The 21710-nt window shown below is 45.6% G+C and overlaps 1 protein-coding gene across 1 annotated transcript in view; it reads left to right on the top strand.

Moving 5' to 3' along the window:
• Positions 1-8353: 8353 nt before the first annotated feature.
• Positions 8354-21710, top strand: part of LOC121046826 (spindle assembly checkpoint kinase-like) — a 77863-nt gene continuing 64506 nt past the window's right edge. Inside the window, exon 1 of the mRNA XM_040501502.1 lies at positions 8354-9326. Within this exon, the coding sequence (XP_040357436.1) occupies positions 8354-9326 (973 nt within the window). The remainder of the gene's footprint in view (positions 9327-21710) is intronic.

The following is a 21710-nucleotide window of genomic DNA, read 5'->3' as shown; positions in this document are numbered from 1 at the left end:
CAAACTTTCAAAACCTTTCGAGCTCGAACTTCAGCAGGTTCGCCACATCCCTAGTCGAGAAACCGCAAAAGATGATATGCGTAATAATTCCCGGCGACGTCCTTGGTTATGCAATGCGCGGTTGGCTTCCGAGAGTGGTCTCCGCTAGTGGCTTGCTTTTTCCGTTAATGTCATGTGCGCACATTCGTGTGCGACTATGTTCTGTTTCGGCTGTGGCGAGATATTTCTCGAAGTCTCTCGTGAGATATCAAGAGGCATCAGTCGACCGCTGTCTTAGGTGGTAATACTCAAATTTACTGGTGATGGTGGCTTGATCGTCTGAATACCTTCACCGGGAAATAATTTTTATGCCTATTGTTTGTCGTATGGCGCGGTATGCGAGCAGAATGGTGCAATTTAAAACATCGGTTTGGTGGTAGAATTATTTCTGCGTCCGCATATTTGTCTTTATCAAGACATTCGTCTCCCGACGGAGCTAAAGTCACTGGATCCTGGAAAAGTAACGCCAAGCTCCCGTGTGGTCGCCATCTTGGTCCGTGAAATGAGCCATTTCTCCTTGACCCCTCCGTTCTTTGTGAGCCGATCTAGATTCGCTGGTGACGGGTAGCTTTTTTGAGTCGTTTTTTGTTTACCGAGATTTTGCTAACCACACACCGGCGAAACAGGCGTACACCTTCGTACCTCCACCAGATACTGTGTCGGTGCTTGGAGGCACTGAAAAATAAGTTTACTGTCTTGAAATGCGCAAGAACAATATAATTGTAAGAGATCCATGTAGATGGGCATGATTAATAAGTTGATCGCATACGAAGTGCCAAAGACTCTTATATTGGCGAGGAACGCTTCCAGTACGATGGTGCTCCATGGTGATCTTGGCGCGACTGGTTTAGAACGACCCCCTGGAAGCTTCGGAGATTTAAATGGACCAAGATGGCGATTTTCATGGCAACGCAGGCTGATTAGCCAATCGCCTTGCGAGGTTTGGATCGTCTGTATGTTAGTATCTGTTTGTGTCCGGCTAGCAGGTAGGGAAGGCAATGGCGCTACTTTCCCAGGATCCAGTGACTTTAGACGGAGTTACTGGCTCACGAAGGGTTTTCTATTCTTCTGCTGATGTTCCTGTTGCGGTGCAAAATGGCCATATGGCTGAGAAAAACACTTTGCCGAAAGACAAAGGAAAAACGCGATAAGTACAGCCCTGCGCGGATAACCGTTTGATCACCCACATCTGATCCACATCTGCAGAAGATGTGTACACATCGGAACCGCATCCGCAAAATTCAAACCGCGTCCGACCCTCAGTCTGCGCATTTGTTTCACATTATAAAATAGAACATAAATTAACAATAAAAACATCTGGATGGTATCCTATTAGCCGTTGGCTTACCTTTGTACAAATAACTCTTCCTGTCAAAATACAGTGAAAGTAATTTTATCCCCCGGAATTCAGTATTATAGTATTTACAAAATAAGCGGCCATCCTTTCAGAGCCACTTCGCGTCGCTGGAAAGATAATCGCAGTTTTGAGATTGTCTTGGGCGCCCATGACAGTGACACTCTGTCCAGAAGTTGCGCTGAAAAGGAAGGACATTTTAATATTTATTTTCATTTTTATTTCGTAAATGACTTCATGTTTATAATATAGGTACCTATATATTATAAACATAAAAATTAACAAATGCCAGATCAATAACATTGTGTCATTTTATTTAGGCCAAACAATAAAAAAATAGAGAGAAAAACATAAATCGGACCCTCCTCCCGTCCCCTCCCCTCCTTAAAAAAAGAAGAAAAGCGAAATATTCTGGTATATGCGTTAGAGCGGGGAAAATATCACGATATTCAATAACGGCAACACCTTTTATGGGTTTCAGTTTTAAATGCGAACCCTCAACGGCATGCTCATAACCATATACTTAACAAAGAAAAAAAAAGTGCGAACTGTCCAGAGAAAGAAAAGCCACACGCACGTAACGTTTCACATGTGGAGGTTGATGTCAGAAGAAACGGACGGATTGAGACTGGTTCGCCTCCCTTAAATTAATCCCGCTAACGAGAAGTCTCTTTCCATCGATGCACTTGATGCTGGGATGGCGTGCACGAACTGCGCTACAAGAATAGGGTGCGGAACCTCGTGCTGGTGCAAGTTTCACCACTCCAGAGGATCGATTTCAGTCTCCTCGATCTACAATTGTATAGGCGAGGAAGCCACTTGCAGGCTTCTTCTGCTTTCTCGTGACTTGTACTTTTTGAGTTTTCTTTGCCCAAAGTACGTTTTCCGCTCTTTCCCTTCCAAACAAGAACACGCTTCCCTCGGACGACTGATGCCTACTGCATTCTTTACTTTTCCTATATTCCGCTCCTAGGTGGTAATACTCAAATTTACTGATGGTTGTGGCTTGATCGTCTGAATACCTTCAGCAGGTAATATTTTTTGACGCCTACTGTCTGTCGTTAGGCACAGTATGCGAATCGGAAGCCAGCGAGGTCGCGCCTGCAGCGCGAGCTCGCTGGCTTCCGGAGTGCTTTGGTCGCGCGTGCCTGCGCTTTCACACTTGTGTTAGCAAGGGCAGAAAGCTCAAGCTGAATGCGAAGCTTATACACCAACTCAACTCTCCTACGTCACGCCGCGGTGGTGGCGCGCCGGACGCACTTCCGGTCTGGGGCGGTGGGCAGAAGTCGCCGTGCCAGACATGCATTCCTGTGTTCCTTTGGAAGAAACGAGACAAAAAACCTGCCTTCTCGTCAAAATGCTGCGATGGGGGCTTTACCAAGACAGTCTGGAAAGGTTTGAAGATCAGTTTTCATGTGTTTTTGCACCCTCCGTTCGTCCGAGAACGTGGATAGTAGCCGTGAAAAGGGCAAACCAGACGCTGTCGAACTACGATTGCGTGTGCGGACCACAATTGGTGGTCGCCAGATGTATTTGCTTTGTTCTAACATGAACGAGAGAAAACACTCAAGTTGTTCGGACCACCCACGGGTTCAGTGCGTCTTCAAATTTACACGGCCGCCTGATCGTTCGAACTTTCGTCTGCTCTTTCAAAGTTGTCTGCTTTTTGTCGTCTGCTCGTTCAAACAAAAGCGGCCCGTAGACCAAACTTTGACCCGGTGATTGCAATAAGAAGTAATTGCAGGCCTCAAAAGGCTTAAGTAGGCTCGGTGTAAACAGTAGATACAACATGTTAATTATTGGTACCGGTGGCCATCACCTATTTGTTACGCCTGGTCTGTTCCCGCTTCCGATTTTCAGTATCGACGTCGATCATCGCCGCTACCTTTTACACTTTTGCAGCACGAGCGACGTCGCGACGGAAAATAGCTACAAGAATCTCTTCATGGTTTTGGCGTCCATTTCTACAGCGTTCATGCGAATGAATCGCCGCATGTCAAACTATTTACGGAAAGTTTAGCGGCGTAACGAGCCTTGATAATTTCGCTCAGGCGATTCAAGTGGTAAGACATTGCGATGCGAACGTAGAATCGACAACTCCAACGCGAAAAAGAGTATGCAGACTCAGACAGACGCCTACAACGTGACATTCGAATGGTTTGTTGACGCGGGACGCGGTGCTTCTTGCCCGTACTCCATTGCGCGTGCGTTCGAACTGTCGTCTGCTTTTTCAAATTTGGCTGCTTTCTGTCGTCAGCTCGTTCAAACGACAGCGGCCCGTAAACCAAACGTTGACCCGGTAATTGCGATAAGAACTAAGTGCAGGCCTCAAAACACATTTGAAGGTTGGTTGGGGTAAGTCGGCTAAGTGTAAACAGATACAAGAAGTTGTTGATCATTGTTACCAGTGGCCATCACCGACTTGTAATGCCCGATTCTACTTGCGGTTTTCAGTATCGATGTCCACAATCTCAGCTACGGTCCACGCTTTTGCAGCCCGAGCGACGTCGCGACTGAAAATAGCGAGCAGAATCTCATCGTGGGAGTCAGGCTTTAGCGCCCGTTCTGCGGCGTCCACGTGAAATGAATCGCCGCACGTCACATTATTCACGCAAAGTTTTGCCTCAAAAGTTTTGCTGAAGCTGCTCAAGTAGTCAGACATTGTTAGGAGGACGTAGAATCAACAATTCCAACGCAAAAAAGAGCACGGGGACTCCCACCGACGCCGACAACAACGCAATTCAATGGTTTGTTTATGGGCGACGGCGGGCTTCTTGCCCACCATCCACCGCGCATGCGCGGCGCCGGTGGCGTCCGCTAGGGGCGCTCCGGTTTGTTTGTAAACATGAGTTGGTGTATGGTCTCAGCTTAAGAACGGAGTATATGGACAACATTTTTGGCGAGGTAGATCCTTCGGAAGCGATCTTCGGCGATAGTCAAATATTTCTTGACGTAAAGAACAATATTCCCCCCGAATGACACCTTTTATCTAAGGCAGTCCGGTCCTGCAATACATTCAATGATGCACTTCATAGTATCACTCCGTTATTCCCTCTGCACTGCGCGGACGCACAGGTTTATGGGCCGCCTCGGCAAAAATATAGATGCGGACCCGCGGATATCCACACCCAATCCGCATCCGCAGTCCCTGGCATCAGCATACGATTCGGAATCTGCCAAATCTGATCGATTTTTACCCGCATCCGCCAGTTTATTGTGGATATCAGAGGATGATTCATGGGTAATCTGTGGATATGCAGGGCTCTAATGATAAGCGTTCAAATGAGTCTGATCAGTAACGCGTGTTTTGACCGATTAACTTTAAATAACAAAAGAAGAGGGAGTGAGATGTATCAATTCTTTCACGGAGAACACCTTGCTACAATTTATCAGCTGTCAATTTTATTCTTTCAAGTAAAAAACAAACTTTTATATGTTTAGTCGCTTGGAAAAAGGGCAAAATTTCTAAAAATACATTCTTGATTTTCTCCACAATACTTTCCATGAGCCTTTGGTTCCGGATTGCACTACGCTCGCTCAATGTGCCTGCACCTCCTGCAAAGGTGCGGAAAGGTGTAGGGTGGTGTACTTCGGGAACTATATCAATACGCATAACGAAAGTATACGCTTCCCTACACTTTTATGTAGCGGTGCAAGAGGTGCAGGTAAATAGAACGAGCGTATTGTTACTAGGAACTGTTCTGCCACGCCGCATCACTCAATGTCCTGCCGTTTTATTAAAATTGTTGTTTACACAACAACCGTCTTTCTGAGGGATATTTACACCGCTAGAAGTGTTTGCTTAAATACAAACCCAACTTTCTCGAGGCATATCGTGCTACAGGCTACTTGTTCTCACACTGCACCTCCATCATTCTAGGCACTAATAATTTGCCTGTCTGCATTTGTCTAGCTTAATTGCTGTGTATAGTTATCATTATAGATAATAAAACAGGCCTGTGGTAAAAAAAAAAAAACAAGCAAAAACCGTACATATGAAGGTAAATTTACTCGCGATGCCTAGATTTCTGCGCGGTTCCACGGCGCCCGATCAATTTCAGTGTAATAAGACGCGTTTCCTAATCCGTTATTTTTAAATGACCTGGTGGATAATACATCTCGTTCGTGTCAATAAAATGTATTTTTACGGCGGCATATTTACTCGCGATGCCTTCGCATTATCGCTATCCCGAGGCGCTTTTCCCGATCCGATCACCTCCAACCATGAGGTCACGGGAAGAACCCTTAAATTTATCAGCCATTAAATTAAAAAAAAAGCTCTCCAGGGTTTCAGTTACTTCCTCTCTAATATCTAGGCTCTCTAGAGACGCCTTATCATGTTTTGCATGACAGGACCATATCCCACTATTCGCTTGCACGTTTGGGACAGTTACAAAATCACAACACACCCTTCGTAACGTGACACCTAACTCAATTAGGTTACGACGACGTAGTCTGCATTCCACAGAAATCCAATTCACATTGGGTGGTTGATAAATTAACGTAGCACCCCATCAACCACGCGGTGCCAGCACCCGCCGTAAAATTTTTTTTTTGTCTTGGTGTACTAACAAGGAAGAAACATACATCACAAAATGACTGCAGACTGGCTTTTGTACGATGCACTAGCTGTGCAAGCACGTCTTAAGGCTTCATTGCCGGAGAGCAATAAAGCCTTGACCCGCGCCAGCACGAAGAGCGTGTTGGCGCGGGTCAAGATTCAAGACATAATAAACATATAAGACAAAGACAAGGTGAAAGATGTAGTTCTGTTGTCTTTGTCCTACATATTTGTTCTTTCTTTAATCTTACAATATTTCGGCGCAACTAGTTTCCTGAGACTTTTTGCGGTGACGAATTTGGGTGTCGCCGCCTGGCAGAATTTTTTCACAACGCAAAGTGAGGATACGTCCTCTGCTGGTGGAAGTACGTGCAGTGCCAAGCTCCCCCTTGCACTAGGAAAATGAAAACATAACCGCGTGGGTAGCACGTGCACTGCCCATAGGGAGGAAAACAGAAGAGCCCCAAGCGAGCTTCTCACCGCGATTAGTGATAAGGCCGGTTCAGACACTTGCGTTTGAGTGCGTTTGACTGCGTTGCTTCGAGAACCGAAAGCGAGACACCGGCACATCTGTGCTTCGTATGAAGAGTGGAATTCAATTCAAGGAATAATCTTGGCACGCGATATAAGCAGCAGAGATGTCCTGGTTTCTCGCAGCCGCAACGCAGTCAAACGCAGTCAAACGCAACTGTCTGAACAAAGCTTTAGTATTCGCTGAACGTCATATCAGTATATTTGAGCAGGTTGTTCAGAGCACATGCCAGCCACACGCGTTCGTTTATCGTTTGTCAAGAACAAAAATCCTAATGGTGTGGCATTACTTTGCTGAAGCGTTGTGGAAGCTCACCGCCAGCACGCGGTGAAGAGCAGTGGACTTCGATATGGCCGCGAGCAAATACCAAAGGTACGTTATAAAAGCACGATCGACCGATGCTCTGATACATGCGTCGGAGCAATATATGCATGTAGCTCTTAAGTTTGAGAAAGGCCTCTGGTGAGCAAAATCTAATATTTCTCGGTGACGTTTCTGTTGTGCGTCAATACGCTTAATCACATTGGCCGCGGGCGCCAAGGTGGCAGAATTTCATTGGTTAAGGTAGATTTTCGAAAAATAACGAGAACTAGTTCCACTAAATAAGCTACGCTTCAGAGTAACGACACTTGGTCATATTGTGTCTTAGAATCATGGTTGCCAGTTATCTGAAGCTTTATCTGAAATCACAGGAAACGCTTTCTTGCCCTCAACAAGTGATTAAGCAATTCGCTACAGAGAAAATCAATATTACATGAGCGTCCTAGCACCGAATATAATGCTGAGGAAGTCTCACTTTTGAATCATGACGATCGGCAGTTGCGTCTGCTCTGCACAAGCCCCAAAATGGCGGCGCTCACAACAATGTCGGGAAACGGAGTGCCGATACTCTAAGCGCAGCTCATTTAGTGGCTCTAACGAGAACGATGTGTCCGTAAGAAACGCGTTATTATCGTTTTGAGAAGACACAGAAAGCACAAGCTGTACTGTTTTTTATTTAAAAGTATTTCAAGTTCTTTCATACACCATGTTATCGCGCGTAGAGAGATGCTGACACACACTTGTAAGCGACCCTGATTTGTGTATAATCAAACACTGCAGCACCATATTATGCTCAACACAAGCATTACATGGTCGCGTCTTAAGTGTCTTAAGGACGCGCTCGAGCCGCCTGGCCGAAGGCAATGGCCCTATACCACGTAGTTTCTAACTGATTCCAAATAGGATATCGAAGTTCGCAGTCACTTGGCTGATGAACTACGTCGTAGAGTGAGACGAAGTACAGAACAGCGACACTTGCAAACGTCATAAAATAACAAAAATTATGTTAGGTGCTGTACAATTGCGTACAGGCTCCGAGGTGTCTTTGAAGCACACTGCAACGCTTTCGGAGGGTCTGCATGAATAGCTTAAAAACTGCCGGATCATGCTGCTACCCTTGCGCGGCCCAGGGCACACGGAAATAAAAAAGAAGTAAACGCTCGGTTAGTATTTTATCAACGAATGCGATAAGATCGGTTTCGGCGGTCCTTTTTGGCGAAAAGAATCAGATTTGAACTTGGAATTTTGAATACCCTCTTACCACGCCTTTTAGTCCGGACGCAGACACCCATGTGACACAGTGCCGAAGATAAGTTCTTACCGATTTTGACAGTTGCCACCCCCGTCCACAGCGAGCCTTTAGCTGTAGTGCAGACGTCCAAACTGTTAAGATGAACCTTCTAAAAATCAGGCACAAAGTGCATTTAGTCCGCACCCATGGCCTTCTGTTAACTGCGGAGTGGTTACGACATGTAGACAGGGCAGACGCGAATTTACACGGTGTGTCCTCGTCGACTTGTTGACGTGCAAGAAGGGTTCTACTAAAATGGCGGAGAACACCATGTGCCAAAGGTACGACACCATCGAACTTGTATCCGAAGTCGGAAATCGTTCACACGAATACGATCTTGACTTGGCGGATGCATCGTGTCCCGTTCTCGCCCGTGCTTTGTCCGATGCAATCGTCAGAAGTATCGTTGAATCGGATGAATGGCCATCGTTTGTAGAAGAATTGCGGAAGGTCGGAGACGATGACGACTTCGATGACTTGCTGTGCAAGCCAACGTCAAAGCAGTACCTGTCGTGGGTTACTGAACATTCGGCTCTTGAAACCATTCCAGAAGACAAGAGACACACAACCTCTACACCAAAAGATTCAGCAAGCAACCGGCTTCAAAGGGATGAAAGTTGCATGTGTGCTTCCGCGGATCAGTCGAACAACGACGGCGCTTTCCGTAAAACGGATAGGAAGTGTCGTTCAGTCCAATCGCCCAGTAGTGAAGCTAGACATCGGCGAGTCATTTATTCAAGCTCGCATTCAGGAATCCAGCAAGGCGTTAAGCTCTCCGGGGGTAACCAAGTTCTTACTCCAGGGAACAAGAGCACGAGGACATCACCGCCGCTCAAGTGTTCTAAAAGTTCCCTGACGGATTCTACCGACTTGTCAATCTCAGACAAGAATTCCTTGGAGTGGTCTGGCGAAATAGAGCAATTCCGCGCTGCTCTGTTCTCGTCGGGGTCTTCGGGGGACAGCGACCTCGTCAAGTCCGCCTTCCAGATCACTAAGAGTGGGAGCTCCATCCTGGCCCTTGAACAGCTGTTCCTTACCGCCGACCAGGCCCGCAGACTGCACGACCACCTGCCAGGTCCGGTGGCCGCCAAGGTTGGCAACCTACAGTTGAAGCGTCTGGCAAATAAACCGTGCGAGGAAGCGCCTTCTGAACCCGGCGTAACCAAGCGTTCGCTGCGTCGTCTTGGCAGAGGAGCCTTCGGACGAGTCTTCGGCGTGCATATCAAAGGTACGTTCTTCCGACCGCCGTTTCCTCTGGCCGCGTAAAAATTGATGGCCAATTCGTGACAAACCGAAGTAGCTCGACAATGGCATGCCTAAAGGCTTATCCCGTGTGTTTATTTAAACGATAACTAAGACTGCATTCGTTGAACACTGTTAAAGCACAGGACAGACGTTCAACTACAACACTGCGACGAACTTAGAATCTTGTTCATCTGTCATGATTCATCGGTGTGCAATGATGTACGCAATCAGTAGTGACCTGCTGACCTCTCGCCTCATTTCTGTCAGGGTATACTGACTGAAGATGTCATTTGAATAGGTGGCAAACCGTCGGTACTTAACCTTTGGTTGTGTCAGGGCTACATTAAACAGGAATAAACGTTTTTAGTTATGCGTTCTCACGGCTATTTAAGTTTTTTTCGAGTTTATTCGAATGACTTTTCTCACCGGTTGCAAAGAAAGTTACCAGGACAACCGCGGAGAGTGGTATTGAACCTGGTGGCGCTGATCGTCGGTGATGGTTATAGTTCCTGTATAGGCTGCCTACGGGGGTCAGTGTTGCGCTTCTGTTTTCCCCGTGCCGCCGCGTCGCAATTCGTCGAGATCGATCACGTGAGGAGCAAAGAATCCTTCGCCGTGCAGGAAAGTAGACGTTGCACGGGTCTTCGTGTATGTTCCCCTGCTTTTGCCTTCTTAATTCTCCTCCTTTCATGTTTTCCATGCGCACGAATAGCGTGGCGCCGCTATTCGCACAACTTAGTCACGTGACCGGCCGCAATCGGCGGAGCACGGCTCCTACACGCGCGAGAAGTGACTTTCCCGCATAATTTAGGATGTTAAGATAACTCTGTGCGCAACCCTGGCTCCCACAGGAATCTTATACAGAAACTCTAGTGATGGTTAGTCCTTTTATAAAACTCGCGTTTCGCAAATTCAAGCAGACTCACAACAGATTGACAACAGTCGGAGTTTTGCGATATCAGGGGGCTTCATTTTTGTAAACAACTTTTTACGACGAAAAGGCGTCCGTGCGCTCGTGCATCGTGAGTGCCGATCAACATTACTAGATGGCTCGGTTAATACAGGATCAAACTGCTCCTACAACACACCAAGGACGGTCTGCAAACAGGAGTAACCGCGATGCCCGTCGTTCAAATGCCGGGTGCCAAGTTTCTCCTTGAACTCGTTGCCATGCGGCATTCGAAGCGCAAATCTCGCGGTTACTGGCGTTCGAATCTGTATGCACTCTGTATTTTGCATTGTGTATAAGCAGTGTGACCCCGGCTTTACGGAACTGCCCATAGACGCTGCTTGCAGGAGCATTGCACCCCTTCTCCATCCACGGCTCACCTTCCGTTGTTCGACGCGCCACCATTTTGGGGGGATGGCTGCTGTGGTAACTGCAGTGTATTTCATGAAATGCGTATGTTTCGAAGCATGACGTCTAGATGGCGTTTCACCGTACTCTATGGAACACACAGTTCTGAATCGAAAATCTAGACGGCGTTTCAAACGACGGGGGACGAACTGAGGAAAGTGAAGGGGGCTACCTTCCTCCACGGGAGTTCCACAGCTGAGGTAATCTTGTAACGTTGGTGCCGATTACAGCTCTACAGAGGCACTCTTCAATACATCCTGGTCCGAGCACGAACCACCTGACATCGACGGGGTCGCTGAACGCTCACCTGACGCCATTACGCGTGTTGCCACAAAATTGATAAAATGTAGTCGAAGGGCAGGCGAACGTCACATGCGGCGTAATTGTAAAGCAATGAGCTCATTGGCAAGTAGACTCTTCGGAGGAGCTGCTTTTCACGTCAAAAATAACTTAAGAAATGATTATTGTGGGTCTTGTTAAAACAGAGGTTCCTGCAAAAGGAAACAAAATTCTCTGGTATCGAAATATATGTCAACATGCGTTAAATAATAGGATGAAACAACGACATAATCATGATTTAGAAGCAAATGAATTAGTCTTAATCGTTGCTATAAACCCGCGGCGAGAGCAGAATGGGTCGTGCGTGCATTATGCGTATGTTACGGTTTATTATGATTGGTTGAGGGCGCTTTGGATGGTTTTGGATGCGTTAACAGAATTATCGAGACTATTTGCAATTTATTCGGGAGCCGAGTGCGTAAGGAGTATTTTGAAGATTTTATTGAAACGACTGAATGTGCGCAGTCTCGGGGGTTTCCTATTTGAATTGGGAGGTGCGGTTCTCGCCATATATCACCGCGTACCCCTGTAAAGAGAACGGAGGCAGCCGTGTGTGCTTCCTTCACGAGCCCGGTATCTCGGTGGCTCAGCAGCAACCCTCTCCCTCAGCGCAACGTGAAAACGCGATAGCGTTTGCAGCGCGATGGGAATGCTTTCTCTCGGACACGGGAGTTGCCAAACCGCTCGGGGAGGATTTTGCGCTGAAGGTGCGCTGTCTAACGCAAATGAGCAAAATATAATTCTAGTGAAGTGGTTGAGTTCTACTTCATCCGATGGCACGTTTAGCGGCTTGAGTTCTTAGTGTGCTTGGATTGGGAAGAGCCCCTTTTGGGAAGTGAAATAACAGCCAGGGGAGGAGGTTTACCGCACCGCTAATCTAGCTATTGGCTAAAGCGTAAAAGTCGAAACATCATAAGACAGCTGCGCTATCCGTTGGTGCGTCACGATCTGCCTCGTGCCGTTGCAGGATCACGTGGGGAGCTCCACTGTTGGCGAAAATCTACACCTCTAGACGTGAGAACAGTTGTCCAAGGGCGGAAACCACCAAATTAAGCTTGCTTTACACGAAAGGCATGGTGTATATTTTTGCATGGGAGGTATCCCGTAAAATGAACAGATTTGAAAATGTACTTCGTTCCGCGATAACACTTCTATACTTCGTTTCATCCTATGTCCAGACGCAGCCGACACTACGTGCTGATGGGACAAATCAAACAGCGTCAAAAGTGCCACATCACGGTGTTGGTCGTGTGTCCGTACGTATTCCATCATCGATGGACCGATCATAAACAAAAAAGGCCTAGTGAATCGCGCCTTTGACGCTGCTTTATTAGTCCCATTAGCTCGTAACGTCGGCTGCATTTGGAGACACGATGGAAACGAAGTATACATTTGTTCTTTTCGCGATGGCCGCAATAAATAGAGTAGCGGCCGGTCGACGTGAGACGGGATCGACGTTAGTCGCGCAACGCCTGCCGGCCGGCGCAGCAACCACGCGTTGCTATATGTGACGACGCAGCTTTCTCTTCGAGGAGCTGCCAATCTGGCTCGAGCGGCGTTGCCATGCTGCGTATAGCCCACCATTTAAAAATAGACCTTTGCAAAAATCGCCTTCTGCGCGCTGCTGTCTTTGTCTGCTGGGCTGTACACTGTAAACAATTTTCACCCCATTTTACGGGCAAAAGTTGCTGGTTCAATATTGCCGGTATGGTTTGCCGTAATCTAGAAACGGGACTGTCTGTAAAAACAAGGCATATAATTTCGTAAAATGACGAAACGTCCGTAGTTCACTTTACAGACAGTTATCCGTTTTCCATTTTACGGGTAAAAGTTGCTGGTTCAATATTGCCGGTATGGTTTGCCGTAATCTAGAAACTGGACCGTCCGTAGAAACAAGGCATATAATTTCGTAGAACGACGGAACGTCTGTAGCCCACATTACGGGCAGCTATCCGTAGGAAATGTGAAAGCTATCCGCACTACATAACGAAGGAGTATACCTTTCCGAATTATATAAGGCCAAAGCCTCGAGCCATCCGTACCACCTGCACCTCCGATACATCAGGCGACTCACCTGGCAGAGCTCTAGATCTGCCAGGGGTGTCACCTGACGTATCAGAGGTGCAGGACTGGTGCGGATGACTCGTAGCTTTGGCCTTATATAAGGTGGAAAGGTATAGTCCTTCGTTATTTAGTGCGGACAGCTTTCACATTTCATATGGATAGCTGTCCATAATCTGGGCTACAGACATTTCGCCATTCTACAAAATTATATGCCTTGTTTTTACAGAGTCCCGTTCAAAAAGACGTAAAGGTCAAGTGCTTCATTATTTAGTGCAAAAAGCTTCCATATTCAAGCAAGCCTAAGTCACATGAAGCTTTTGGGGTAGATTGGTATGGAGAGTTCATAGCTCCGTCATTTAATATGTGAACTTGAATATTCTTTCATCCTCAACCAAAAAGTTCATGTTTTGCAAAAGAGAAAGAGCACACAACCTGTACTTCTCAATGCCAGGATTTTGTTTGTGTGAGCTCAGCTGTTCCTATAGATGACAGCTCAACAAACGAACCAATTAAGAAGTTTCGCCACAATACCTTTATTGCAAGAAGGCATGCCTTGCTTTAACTTTGGAGAAAATTTACATTATAGTTGTCCTTGTGCTGGCCATATAGATGCCCCTCCATGCTTGTGCTTGAAGTTGTCATTCAATTGAAGACCTCCTCGGTATCTTCATGGTGCATGTAAGGGAAGCTTGAAATAAAGAGCAGAAGAGAATTTGCATTCAAACACAATCGCAACAAATTGTATATGACATGCACGGTTAAACTAAGTAAGCAACGTGCTTACCAACTAGCCTAGCTCCTACTAAACATGACATATAAAATAAACCCCCCATAAATTGAACCAAAGTAAAAATTTGCATTGATTTGAATACTGAACATATCAAGTGCTTGAGAAATAAAACTAGCCAATTAAAATCGCACAACTATTCAGTGATATTAAGCACATTGGATTGAGCCAGATCTCCCTTAGTATATACAGTAGGCTCGCGATAATTCAAACTCGGATATTTAATACTTCTGGTTAAGTCAAACAAATTTCAAAACTTCGGTTGACCCACTATGTTTTCAATGTATTCATAAGCCGCTTAACTCCAACAATGTTTTCATGTAATTCATACTTTTTGTTCTCGCAGCACCGTTGAGCGCACTTCTTTCGGAGCACCGGTGCACTGCGGAGAAGCAACACCCGTGGAGCTTGCTTCCGCCGGCGTTGCTTTTCCGCAGTGCACCGGTGCTTGGTAAGAAGTTTGTTTAACGGGGTTAAAGCAGAGCAGAACCGTGTATAAACTGTTTTACTAAAGAGTGTGAGAGATAAAAGGGGAAAGGGTTACCGGCGCTTTCCCCCTTGCTGGAGCGTTAAAGACAGTGAAAGCCCCAGATGAGAGGCTTTGCTGGTGTTCGGTGTAAGCATTGGCCGAACTTCGTTCGTGTTTTGTTCTCTGTTTTAAACTCCCAAACTTAATTAGAGCCACGGGCTTGGATGGCAACAGTCCCCCGGTCATCAAGACACCATTGCTCAGTTATATGGCGCACGAATAACGACAGAAAGCGTCGAATACTGTCCGAGAGCCTGTGTAGCTTGCACAAAATCTGGCAAGGCGAGTGCGACTACAGTGTCTTTAAGCTCCATCGCTTTCCACATGACCCCGATTTCCGGCAGTAGTGGCTTGCGTCCCTAAATTGAAAAGACTTTTCCCCAACGCCATCCTCTCGACTGTGCTCGGAACATTTTGTGAATGGAGTGGGCATCACATTTAACGCTGTACCGTCGATGAACACGGGGTGCGCTCGCAAGGTGTGTGCAAGTTTTCTCCTGATATTTGCTTTCAGCTTGTAACATTTTGGAACTGAATTTATTTTAATATAGATATTTCAAAGTGGTGACATTGACTCAATTTTATTATCTACAGCACTTAGTTGAAGGCTGATTTTCGTCGCCAGGTGTGGCTAGCGATTGTCAAAAAGTTAGTTCTATTGCTTTGCCTGAATCCCAATCTCCTGCTCAATACCAGAGAGCCATGGGCCCATGCTGACCGTCACAATGCCGACTAGATTCTTCTTATTTTCAAAATTAGTACATAATGTAGCTGGAAAGAAAGCATCAATTTCTGTTGCTTAAAGTTGAAACACGCTCATGCATCACTGTTTATAAACATAGAAACATGTGTGTTTTTATAAATGTTTTATTTGAGGATCCCGTGCCAACGAGTGTGTCTTTTGTCGAGAACTGAAAATAGCAAAGTCGAGATGGGCCTTTTGCCGGAGCGAGTCGGTCAATGATTCAACGATTCGAAATTGATGCATGAGCATATTTCAACTTTCAACAACAGAAATTGAAGGCCTCTTCCCGGCTACATTATGTACTAATTTTTAAAATAAGAATCTAGTCGCATTGTGACGGTCAACATAGGTTCATGGCACTCTGGTATTGCTCAGGAGATTGTGATTCAGGAAGACCAATAAAACAAGCTTTTCGACAATTTTCAGTTACACCCGGCGGCGGAAATGAGCCTTCAACTCAGCGTTGTAGTTGATAAAATTGAGCCATTGTCAACACTTTGAAATATCAATATTAAGATAAATTCAGTTAGAAAATGTTACAAGCTGAAGCAGCAATTATCTCGAGAAAACTTGCACGCACCTTGCGAGCGTACCCCATGTTCATCGACGGTACAGCGTTAATCATCGACGGTACAGCGTTAAGTTCGGTGTGCGCTCCATTCACAAAATGTTACGAGCACGGTCGAGAGGATGGTGTTGAAGAAAAGTCTTTTCAGTTTACGGAAGCAAACCACTGCCACCGGAGATTGGGGTCATGTAGAAACAGCCACACTCACCTTGCCGAATTCCGTGCAAGATACATAGGTCCTTAGACAGTATTCAACGCTTTCTGTCGTTATTCGTGTACCCTAAAACCGAGCAATGGTGTCCCGATGACCGAGGGACTGTCGCCATCGATGCCCGTTGCTCGCATTAAGTTTGGGAGTTTAGAACAGAGAAGAAAGCGCAAACGAAGTTAGGGCAATGCAGACGCCTAACACCGGGACGCAAATAGAGGGCTTGACAAGATCTCTTGTCCAACCAGAAGCCGAAAAGAATCTCCTAACCGTGGTAGTGAGAAACAGTTTTAATAAGTGCGTAAGGGTTAAATGCAGTACCCCTTCATGGTTATGGTGCACAAAATGTTTCGATTATGGTTATGCAAGAAGATGTAAGAAACGATTGTGCCACTTGACTTTCAAACAAAGTCAGATCGCTTCCATGGAAGATTCCCAGCGCTCGGATTATGTCAATCGCTCTGTTGGTCGTGCATGCTTTTTATATCTTCTATATCTTTATGTATCTTCCACCATGATGTTGCATGACCGTGATCAAAACATCATGTGCACCATATTTCCAGTCACCGACAGTTACCACGACGCACTTATTAATTTTGCTTTTCGCAACCACCACCAGGGTATTATGCGCAGCTTCTGGTTGACCATATTTGCATTTCTGAAAATGCCCTGGAACATACCCAGCCCACCTTCGGCCAATGGTGCTTCCTCATTTGCCTCGTATACATTCCAACGAATGGTTAAACTCTCCCTATATACGTCTCTGAAGCGCCCTATATACGTCTCTGAGCGACAAAAAGGGGTGCTGCACTGCAGTTTCAACAGCCACTTGCTTGGACACTGTGATGTGGAGGCGTGGCTTTACGTCACAGCGTTCACACAAGTACAGGGTGATTCAAGGAGAGGCCAGGCTCTTTGAATCAACCGCAAAATTCGGTTTCTTAACCTATCGCGCTACGACTTTGTGCAGCGTTGCCCACAGATGGTGCATTTTTTTTTGTAAAATTTGCAAAGAGCAAACTTACCCGAGAAAAAAGTAAAGAAAGAAAAAGGCTTAGCTCCTATGGAAACGCAGCGAAGCCACCGGTCTTCAAACAACACGGTACTGTTTCACACGGGAAACAAGAGATGGCGCAAGCTGTCGCGACGCCAACTGCCGCCAACCAACCAGCAGACGACGCCAAGAGCCGGCGTCTTTAGCAGACAAGGAACTGCAGTTCCTTGTTGTTACAGCACCTGCTTTTGTTTCTGCGACTGTCGCCGCCTGCAGAACGCGCACCGCTTTTGAGTCGAAAAGATTGTCTGCAAAAGACGCCCGCTCTCGGCGCCGTATGCTCGTTTGTTGGCGGCGTTCGTTGCGCCATCTCTTGTCCCCCGTGCAAACCGGCGCCGTGTTGTTTGAAGACCGGTGGCTTCGCTGCGTTTCCATAAGAGCTAAGCCTTTTTCTTTCTTTACTTTTTCCTCAGGTAAGTTCGCTCTTTGCAAATTTTACAAAAAAAAATGCACCATATGTGGGCAAAGCTGCACAAAGTCGTAGCGCGATAGGTTAAGAAACCAAATTTTGCGGTTGATTTAAAGAGCCAGGCCTCTGCTTGAATCACCCTGTATAAGAGAACATTTTTGCTGGTTGAACAAAATTTTATTTTGAGGTGTCATGCGCTGTCTAAACGGTCCCCGATAAACAACATTTTTGAGGGTTGAATAAACTTGTGTCATAAATTTTACCAATGTTTCATGAGTGGCATACCTGCTTATTATTAGTAGGCCTATGTAGAGGAAATCATCAGATATCTGTTTTGTGTGTGCAGCCATCCATATAGCAAATCATAATTTATCTTCCAACATATTTGATGAACTGATAACTCGAGCTTTTGACAATTCATGCAAAATTCGTGGCTTCCTGGAATTTGAATTAATGAGAGTTTACTGTATGTCACATTCAAATTAATAGCTTAGCTTCTTGGGCTTAATGTAAACTGGTACCGGCTAGTGCAACTAACTCAAAGTAGCATTAAAAAGAAGCTGAAACACTTTTTAAGAAATCTGAGTTAAGGGTGGACTTCCATAGCATTTTGTCCCATGAATTCAGCGATCGCACTAAACTTGGGCGAAAGTCAACGTAAACTGCATTTATTTTTAAAAAATATGTGCAGTGATTGCAGCAGGGCATGCAGTAAGTCTCTCTTCCACCTGTAATCTGTCCAAAGAGTTGTGACGTCATTGTTGGCATCCCCAAGTCAGCCGATTGGTGAACAAGGGTTATCGGATCCTGCCAATGACGTCACTTTTGCTAGTTTTTCTTTTCACCGTTCTTGCGCTCTGCTTTGTTCGGTGTGCCGCAACATGCAGGGCTACGCTGAAATTTTAATGAATGATTATGACGCTCCTACTAACAAGATCAAAAGAAAACTTAAGACGCCATTTTTAAAATGTCCACATTCTAACTTTTTTTTTTTTTTTGTAATTCAAGGATTTTTTTAGTTTTTCTTTAAACATGGTGCCTATAAAGTACTTCATTAACCTGAAATAGCCGCCTCAGTGGCTCCGAGGCGAGAACGCTGGCCTACGGATCCCCATGTGGCGGGGCGGGTTCGAATCCCGGCCGAGGTGCCCGCAATCTGACGGAGGCTTATTGCGGAGAAGGCGCCGTGTAATCGAGCTTTCGGTCGCACGTCAAAAGATCCCCAGATGGTCCAAATTAATCCTCAGTCCTCCGCTGGGGCGTGCCAGATGCCCGTCGTCGGTTTGGCAGTAAAACCCCCAAATTTGACTTTTTAACCTGAAATACTATACCCGTTTTCACCTCAAGAATTGTAGTAAAACAAGATTTTCCACACTAGTGTTAAATTAGAACAATGAGAGCAAAGTTGTTTCATTAAGAGGTGCTCACCTGATATGCATCTGTGGAATCGGGCATTGACTAGCTAGCGATGACTTATTCCCCCCAGAACTGAAGAGTTGGAAGAGACAAAAGATACCGTTAAAAATCAGCAACCCTTCTGATGTGCAAACTTTACTGTTCAAGGCTGCTATTAGCAGTTTACTACACTGGTGCTCAATCAAAACAATTAGAGAAAAGTTGTTTCTTTAAAGTAAAAACATTATTTAAAATTGGAAGTGACTTTTACCTTCGAAGTGCTATAACGCATGAAACGAAGTATTTAAAAGGTAGTTGTTTTTTTTTGTTTATTTTATTTTAAACTGAATGTGCGTATAGGCCACATGACGTCAGATCACGCAACATCAATTTTTCTGCCAAATTTAGTGGGAAAGCTGAATTGGTGCAAAGGTCACGTAACATAAATCGCTCAGCTAAATTTAGCGGGAACCTTACTTTGTCTGTAGGTCACATGACGTGAGATCACGCAATATAAATTTTTCTGCCAAATTTGGCGGGGAAACTGAATTGGTGTATAGGTTCCGTGAAATCAATTTTTCCGCTAAATCTAGCAGGTAACCTGAATTTGTCTGTAGGTCACATGACGTCAGATCATGTGAAATCAATTTTTCCGCTAAATTTAGAGGGAAAACTGAATTGCTGCATAGTTCACGTGACATCTATTTTTCCGCTAAATTTACCAGAGAGCTTGAAATTGTCTGTAGGTCCTGTGACATCAATTTTCTGCTAAATTTAGAGAGGAAACTGAACTTGTGCAGAGGTCACGCAACAAAAATGTCCCCACTAAATTTAGCGGCAAAGCGCACGGACGGATGGACAACATTTTGGGATTGGAGGGCAACGTTAAAAAGCATCTCATGTTTAAGAGAAAAAAAAAAAAAAGCCGCTCACCTAATGTGCTTTTCTGGAAACAGGCTTTGACTAGCAATAAATTATTGCCTCAGGAATGAAGTGCTGCTTCAGTAATGGTTCCTGCACAAACAATTCAAGTGTAAGAACACAAGCCTCAAAATTTTCTTGCCATCCTCCTCCCCCTACTTTTTTGTGCATCTAATTAATTTCATCCCTTGGCAAATCCTAAAGATTTCGAAGTGCTTATCCTACGTCTTTCTCTTAGAGCCTAGTTCATGTTGCAGAAACTTGGCTGAGTGGATTAGCTGGAGCATTCATTGTTCATCGAGACACTTTTTCTTTCACCCCATCCTGTTCTTGAAAGCAGAAACTCCTCTCCCTTGACCACAGTCATTAAGGACTTTTTACAGATCATACAGAGGAGGTTGGCATTGCCAAGACAAACTCATGTCTTTACTTTGAGCATGAAATAAACGTATGTCTGATCTACGGAAAGTTCCCGTTATACCAAGGCTTGTACTCTTCCGTTGTCAAAGGAGCAGGCATTGTTTATAAAAACTTCCTTTCATTACATTGTTTCAGAGAACAATTGATCTTTTTTAATAGGGATCAATTAATCATATTAGGACAATTGTCAAATAATGGCAGATTGACGCGATGGATCGAATCGCAATTTTCATCCGTGGACCGTTTGTCACGTTACCATCATGTTGGCTATTCCTCCGATTTGCACCTCGTCAGCAGACGCCCAGACTTAAGGGCAAATTGCCCTTCCAAGCCCAGATTTTTAGCGGGTGAGTAACAGTAAAAGCGTTTACAGTAGAGCACCAACAGCAGAGCAATATTTTTGGTTTTCGAATGAGCCAAACAAAGATAGTGCACTGTACTTTGTCCATTCGCTGTTTCATTTTGTCGAACCATTCTTATTTTCCACTCGTGCAAGAAGCTGCAAGAACTTTGCCCTGCCGACAAGCCGTAGGTACTGGTACTCCTCCGGGTTGGTGTCAAGAAGCTTCAGTGAAAACTTGCCTAGCAAGTTGCAAGCTTCCCTGCATGTACACCCAGTTTTCAACCCAGCCAAGACCTTTCTTACGGCTGTAGTGTGCTGAAGAGTGGTGCACAAGCAAGCAGTGCGTGAAGGCATTTCCAAATGCCCCTTCGCAACACCAGGACTTCATCACTTAGACACTGAAGCCTCCTGGAGCAGGACGATACTTGTGTCATGTGGTTAGTAAAGCTAGTAGCGCTTCACGCTAAGCCTGTCATGATGCTTTGTCTCGCTCGGTATGTAACAGCAGCACACAATACTTTTTCATAATAGCGCAGTGATCGTAGTTGCAAACATCACTTCTGACCTTGGAAAACTGTGCGACAGTGCGATGTTGGCATTTTGCGGAAATGCAGGGCCGGGAATAGGTTCAGTTTGTCCTCGCTGTCATCTGCTCGTCTCTTCCGTATGGATGTGCTTGGGGGACTGATGTTCCGTGGACGTCTTGTCACTTGATCAATTTATCTGCGGATAAGTTCATCATGTGAATCAGCCATAAGTGGACAGCGGAGTCTGCAGTGACTTAAAGGGGTTATGACACGAAAATTAATTGGATCTATTATTCTTGAAATGGATTGCCCATAGACTACTTAGTATATACACCAAGTTACGCAATTTCAGAGCTCTGGTAATTGCACTATTCAATTTACGAATTTGTATCATTTTCATCTGGCGACCAGGCAACACTGCCCAAGTTAGTCACATCATGGTGCCCATAAAGCATGTGACCATGAACACTCTCTCATTCTAGGGGCCCCCATGATCGCCCAAGCTCTCCTCGCCGCGGTACGATCAAAACCGCTTGCGCAACTCGGTAACCCAAATGCTTTTCTCGTCTCGCCGCCGGCCTGTTGACCTTCTACCCTGCATGCGCCTGCGAGATATTCCCGGGCGACAGTGACCACAACGAGTTCGTCCGTAACTCGCCGTCACTGGAGTTTGTCACCAGCGGGTCGCAGCCAAAATGAAC

Source organism: Ixodes scapularis, unplaced genomic scaffold (assembly GCF_016920785.2).
Source record: "Ixodes scapularis isolate PalLabHiFi unplaced genomic scaffold, ASM1692078v2 PGA_scaffold2__306_contigs__length_199485367, whole genome shotgun sequence".
NCBI classification, from domain to species: domain Eukaryota; kingdom Metazoa; phylum Arthropoda; class Arachnida; order Ixodida; family Ixodidae; genus Ixodes; species Ixodes scapularis.
The sequence above is the reverse complement of the archived record's forward strand: the minus strand, read 5'-3'. Positions and strand labels throughout refer to the sequence as shown.